General features: G+C 32.7%; 1 protein-coding gene across 1 annotated transcript; it reads left to right on the top strand.

The window, feature by feature from the left end:
- The first annotated feature begins 2,362 nt into the window (after nt 1-2,362).
- LOC133793928 (pectinesterase inhibitor 4-like) lies at nt 2,363-3,166 on the top strand. The gene has a single exon (XM_062231157.1). The coding sequence runs from the start codon at nt 2,363-2,365 to the stop codon at nt 3,017-3,019; it is 657 nt and encodes a 218-aa protein (XP_062087141.1). The 3' UTR covers nt 3,020-3,166.
- The last annotated feature ends 3,466 nt before the right edge of the window (nt 3,167-6,632 follow it).

The following is a 6,632-nucleotide window of genomic DNA, read 5'->3' as shown; positions in this document are numbered from 1 at the left end:
TTTTCTGTGTAAATATAGTAGACAATGTCTATTACAGGTGAAAAAGTGGCTGGGTTGGAAAGTAAAAACAGAGGACTATGAAAACTTGCTGCAATGGATTGGGAAGACTAGGAGATGGAGCAGGTTTCGGAAAAGCACCTTGATAGCTTATATTGCCTCATTGATTTATCACATTTGGAGAGTGAGGAATGACATACTATGGTCACAAAAGGTTTGGTCCATAGATCATACAGTCCAAGCAATACAAAGGGATATTAGATTGAGGATATACTCTCTAATTTCAAGCAAAACAAATTCCTTAGATAGCGATTGGCTTCATGCTATTTGTCAAAATAGCTAACTGGTATATACAAGATTACTGATGTATAAAAGATAGATACAGTGGGGAGATATAATGGGGAAATGTAGAATGGGGATATATAGAATTATAACATACATGGTAGTTTGTACATGAATTGAAGTTTGCACATGAGTTGGTTTTGAGCAATACAATGATCTTATTCAAAAAAAAAAAAAAAAAAAAAAAAAGTTGAATTAAAAGATGATATAAAAGTTTTATTGTCAATTTTTCGAACCGACTCTCACTATGTTTGGTCACTTCTTCATAAAACGGTACATAAGCTCGTTAAGCATGTTCTTAGGCTTGAACTGATAAAAAAAAAACGTATGTTAGTCAAGTTTATATATATATATATATATATTTGATAATTTATTAGGCACTTTTAGATTTAATGTTTAATAAGTTTTCCGAAAATATTTTATTATTTAATATGTGAACTAATGATGTAATAATGCCACCTAATAACTTAGTCAAAATTAACAATTAAAGACTAACAACTTCGCTTATTTATTATTATAGTGCATGTTTTGTATTGTTGTAATAAGTTGTTTATATACTAGTTAAGTTTACATTTATGACTAATTATGAATTTATTTAGTAGATTATATCTCTTCTTATATTTTGACTGATATAATTAATAATTTTTGTCAAAGAACATTTGTCTTGTAGTGAAGAAGAAAAAACTAACAACTTCACTGTTTTAGTAAAATCAAATGTTATTATTCTTGTGAAAATAAAAAATCAAATATTAATATTATTATTATTATAAACAATAAATTTAAGTGTAATAAACTACAAACGTTTGGCCGTACATATATTGTGCAGGTCCGACAAGTGCGCCCCTCATCATGCACCGTCTTACGCGGCCCACACGTGACGCGATCTGATGTTGATCAACAGATGATTGGCAGCGCTGTTATAAATTACTTAAATTAAACCCCACATAATCACATGATCAACATGTGTGTTCCTGTTATTGGACAGCCAGATATCTATAAATTTTTATACAATTCTACACTCCAAAACAATACAAGTATAATATGAATTTCAATTCTCACGCAACTTTTACAAATTGTTTTATTCTTTTCATTATTATTAGGTTTATGACTTCCGATGATCTAAGCCTTTAACTCTATGAAAGTGTGAAAATAAAAATCTTGTCTTTAAAATATTTAAATTAAGTTGCTTATTAATTATTAACGTTCATTACTTTTTTTAACGCTGCTAAATCATTGACAGAAAACCCTAAGTACGGCTATTTGATAGACACTAGTACTTACTAAAGCTAAATTAATAAGCTATGAGCTACAAATTAATAAACTATATATATTACACTTAAATTAAATCAGATATTTATATATACATATACGTACAATTAAGATTGTGCGTACTAGCTTATATCTTCACGTGAAAATAGGAGAAAATTAAGGAATGATTCCATCTTATCAAGAGTTATAGGACTTGGCAGGTGCTCATTGTTGTAAGACAGCGAAAGAGATTATTATATATATACGACTCTTTCACGGGGCCCTTAATTTCACGTTAATTTTGATATATATCCATGCTTTTTCTCGTGGTTTGCACCATTATTTTTAATTCTACATCATATGTATCTCAAGATATATATTCGATCTCTACTTTGATTTTATGTTCAATTATAGTACTATTTTTCCATGTGATAGAATAATATCAGTTTTATGCATATATTTAATATGAAAACTCAGTTTGACTATATTATTGGATCCTTCAAGACAGTAATAGTGATAAATAAGTTACTAGCTCTCTAGAATGTCAAATAAAATTCACTTGTCGAATAATTATGACCACTCATTTTGATTTATGAATTCTTTTTCTTAATTAAACAAAGTTAATAACATATTTTAAATTGAAACACATGATTCTTTGTCAAAGCTAGCTAGCTAGGCTTATATATATATATATACAAGTTGAAAAGTCTAACAATTCTTCTATAAATAAAGAATATTGCCACACACACCCTAATAACCCTGTAATCGATCAAAAATGGGATCTCCATTAACTTTCGCTTTAAGCCCAAACTTTTCCTCATGCCGTCTTCTCACATTTTTCATCAGCACCCTTCTCCTACTATATGCCAACAAAGTCGTCATAGCAGAGAATCATAAAGCTTCATCATCAAATGCTTGTGCTCAAACCTACGTCGCAAATGCATGTAACTCAACACTGTACTCGGAGGATTGCAAAAAATCACTCATGCCCTACGCCACCAAAATCGAATCCGACCCCAAAAGGCTATGCATTTACTCTCTCGATGTTGCCCTAGCCGCCGCCCGCGACGCCTACAAGACGGTCGTAAAGATTGGGAAAACGAAAGAGTTGACGACGGCGGATAGGAAAGTCATTGCGGATTGCAAAGACAACCTCAAGGGCTCAGTAGAAGAGCTCCAACAGTGCAAGAATGCCCTGGACAGCATCAACAGCAGTAATGCGACGTCGTCCGATGAGGCCAAATTCCAAACGGACAATATAAAGACATGGGCCAGCGCCGCCTTAACGGATGATACCACGTGTGGAGATGAGATCGATGAAGAGAAGGTAGGCCCAGCCATGAAGAAGAAACTCGATGCTTCTGTTACTCTAGTCTCCAGATCAGCCAGTATTCTTCTGGCTATTGTTAATGGTTACTGCAGTACGTATTAATTTACTAAACCCTAGCCTCTCCTAGAATTTCTTGTGATCGATTCGCCTCTTGTAATTATTATTGTTTTAAAATTATTATTTGTGCAGTTTCATATGAAAGTTTTGCTATGCAGATCTGCTTTATGTTGGTTTACGCCACTAAGTGGTTTTATTAAATTGAAAGGTGGCAGTACCCGTTGTCACATTATTATTTTTTAAGGATCATTAAGACTTATTTTGTTGGGGATGACTGATCGCTTATATGATATTTATTTGGAGAGGAATATATATTTTAAATTTATATATATGAATGATTTTTGTCCCGTATACTTTTAAATTATATTTAAGTATTTATATAAATATGGGCAAATATTATTTTGGCTTTATATACTATGCAAAAGTTATTAATAGGTATTTTGTTAAATGGTGATTTGAACATGTGTTTTGTAAAAAATAGCATGAATCCGATTTTGTCATTTTTTTTTTAAATATGAACAAAATGCATTTACTTTTATAAATTAATTAATAAAAAATAAGAAAATTATTTTTAAAATAAAAATATATTTAAATTAATTGAAATAATTTTTATTAACAAAAAATCAAATTTAAAATAAAAACCCTAAACATTATAACCAAAAATTAAATTATTAATAACATTACAACGTCAAATCTAAAATTTTCACATAACCCATATTTTTTATTCTAAACTCAAGAACAATCTCATTAACATGTTCAAGTTCATTCAAACACTAATTCAAGCATCAATACAATAATTTAAATCATAAAGTTCAAACCCATAGACCATTAATTAGAAAAGATCTCACTCGTGATTGGGGGACAAACACTCTAAAACATTTACAATCTAAAATCAGATCCAAAATCAGGTAGGCTAAAAAAAAATACAGATCTAAAATCAACTCTCGATTCTGGCTGCCATGGCATCAAGAAGGTCAACGAGCGTCCAGCCTCGCTCAACATCAAATCCAGTCTAGCACATCGTCGGATCCAACCTCACCCGTTGACTCAAATCAGCAGCAGCAGCAAAAGAAGAAGAAGAAGCGACGTGGCGGGAGGGGGCTCGTATGTGCCTCAACTAGTTGAAAATCTTTCCAATCGATCCTAATGTCGGTCAAACCTGATAGCCTCTGTAACTGCCCCAGTCGCACCAGATTCACCCTCCCGCGCCCATGCACATTGCCCCAGCACCCCTGAATCATGCCAATCTCCTCCACCAAATGAAGTTGTCGTGTTGTTCTCCTCCACCAGTCCGATCAATCTCCAAAATTTGTGTCAATATCCCTTTACCAGTCCAGCCACCTATAAGCAATACAATATTGAAGAAGAAAAGGATGATATATTTAGGGTTAGGGTTTAATGTAATTTAAGTTTTATGATTTTTGTTTTAGAGTTTTAGATAAATATGTTTTAGGTTTTTCTAACAAGAAAAATTTATTTAAAAATATTTATGTCTGTTTTTAATAAGTAATATATTTTTTTTAAAACAATAAAACTAATTTAATTTATTTAAGATTTAAAATATATTTTTTATTATCTAATTAATTCATTAATTAGAAAACCTGAGGATATTTTGGTCATTTAAAAAAATTGACCAAAATTGGGCTCAGGATATTATTTGTATCCATTTTGCAAAATGCAAGATTTGAATTGTCGTTTAACAAAATAAAGGGTCCGATTAGTAACTTTTGTACAACACATGCTCCAAAATGGTATTTACCTTATATAGTAAATATAATTTATGATCATAATTAATTTGACTTATAATTGGCCATATCAAGCTTAATAGCCACCCAATCTATTCTATCAATTTCTCTACATGATTGAATGAGAAATTTCCTCAACAATAAGAATACTACCAATAGTAAACGACCAAAAAGAAAAGTACCTTGATTATGTGAAATAAATTTTATCAAAGCAAGCTTAAGTCTTTTGGCTAAGGCCTTCGAAATGATTTAATAAAAATTAGAACACAAGCTAATTACTAAGCTCAAAATTATCATCCTCACTAACAGAAACACAAATACTCTCAAGAATCCAATTAACAACTTCCTCACAAATACCATCACTATTAAGAAGGGAGAAAGAAAAAAGGAGAAGAATAAATGACAATTTTTTTTATTCAAAGGTATTTTTTGTAAATGAATATAGTAAAGTGAGAGAAAAGCTATTGATCTCAATAATGATCAGAGGAGCAAGTAAATGGTATTTATATGTAGTAAAGATTACATCGGAAATAGTGAAAATGGAACAAAGTAATTAGTTGCAAAAACAGTTATAACAACTGTATATAAGTTGATTATAACAACCTAAACCACTATTTAATTACTTAGTCTAACAGCGCCCCTCAAATTGATAGGCCTGTAAAAAGACAGTCAATTTGCTGCAACAAAGAGTAGAAAACCGAGCCAAAAGAATATATTTTGTTAGAATGTCAGTGACTTGATCTTCGGAAGGCACATATCTGACTTTGAGCTCATGACAATTAACTATATCTCTGATGAAGTAAGAATCTATTTCAATATTTTTGGTAGAAGCATGGAAGATGAGATTGGAAGTTAACTGAGTTGTTGATATGTTATCACACCAAATGATTGGTGCAGCATGAATCATAAGCTTCAATTTGGAAAATAGTTTTTTGTACCAAGAGAGTTAAATAGCAGCATTGGCAAGTACTTTGTATACAAACTCAACAACGCCGTGAGATAATACGTTGTTTGGCAGATAACCAAAAGACATGACTATCACTAAGGAAAACACAAAAACCACCTATACTACGATGATCATCCATACTTGGGGCCCAATCAGCATCAGTATAGGTAGATAAGAGTAGTTGAGATGACGCGGTGAGGGTGATGCCATGAGTTTGAGTGTCTTTAAGACAACGGAGTATGCATAGCAAGCCAGTGAGCTGTAGCTAGTTGGTGCGAAAATGGGCAAGCATGATTGACAGCAAAAGCTATATCAGGTATTGTCATTGTAACATATTGCAAAGAGCCAACCACATGATTGCACTCTGTTGGGTCTTCTAGAGGTGAGCCATCAAATTTGGATAAGGGCTAGCCTACCAAGCTAGGTGTAGGAGCTTGATTATATTTAGTCATATATGCCATTGTAAGAAGGTATTTTATATATTTTTATTAACACGAATGCAGTTGACCAGAATACCGAATTACTTCAATGTCGAGGAAGTAATGTAGAGCACCAAGGTCTCGGAGAGTAAATGCATGATGAAGACTTTTGATGAATAGATCTTCTCAACATTGTTGCCCATGATGATTATGTCATCTTCATAAACTAAAATGTAGATGATGAAGGTAGGTCAATGAAGAACAAACAAAGAGTTGTCAGCTTTGGAAGACAAGAAACCCCATTGATAAGAAACCTTACTAAGTTTGTGAAACCATGCACTACAAGAAACCAGTTCTTTGCCGGCGTAATTCGGAATTGCGCCGGCAAAAATCACTTTCACCGGCGCAATTCATGAATTGCGCCGGCAAAAATCAAACCCTATGCCGGCGCAATTAACGCCGGAAAAGATGACTTTTGCCGGCGCAAGTCGGGGTTGCGCCGGCAAAAGTAATGCCAGATTTTTCAAAATAAGCGTACAAACTTTTGC

This window comes from Humulus lupulus, chromosome 8, assembly GCF_963169125.1.
Source record: "Humulus lupulus chromosome 8, drHumLupu1.1, whole genome shotgun sequence".
Taxonomy (NCBI): Eukaryota; Viridiplantae; Streptophyta; class Magnoliopsida; order Rosales; family Cannabaceae; genus Humulus; species Humulus lupulus.
This window is presented reverse-complemented; position numbering and strand designations above follow the sequence as displayed.

What these genes read in the sequence shown, in the direction of transcription:
- LOC133793928 (XM_062231157.1), top strand. Translation starts at nt 2,363, where the DNA reads ATGGGATCTCCATTAACTTTCGCTTTAAGCCCAAACTTTTCCTCATGC.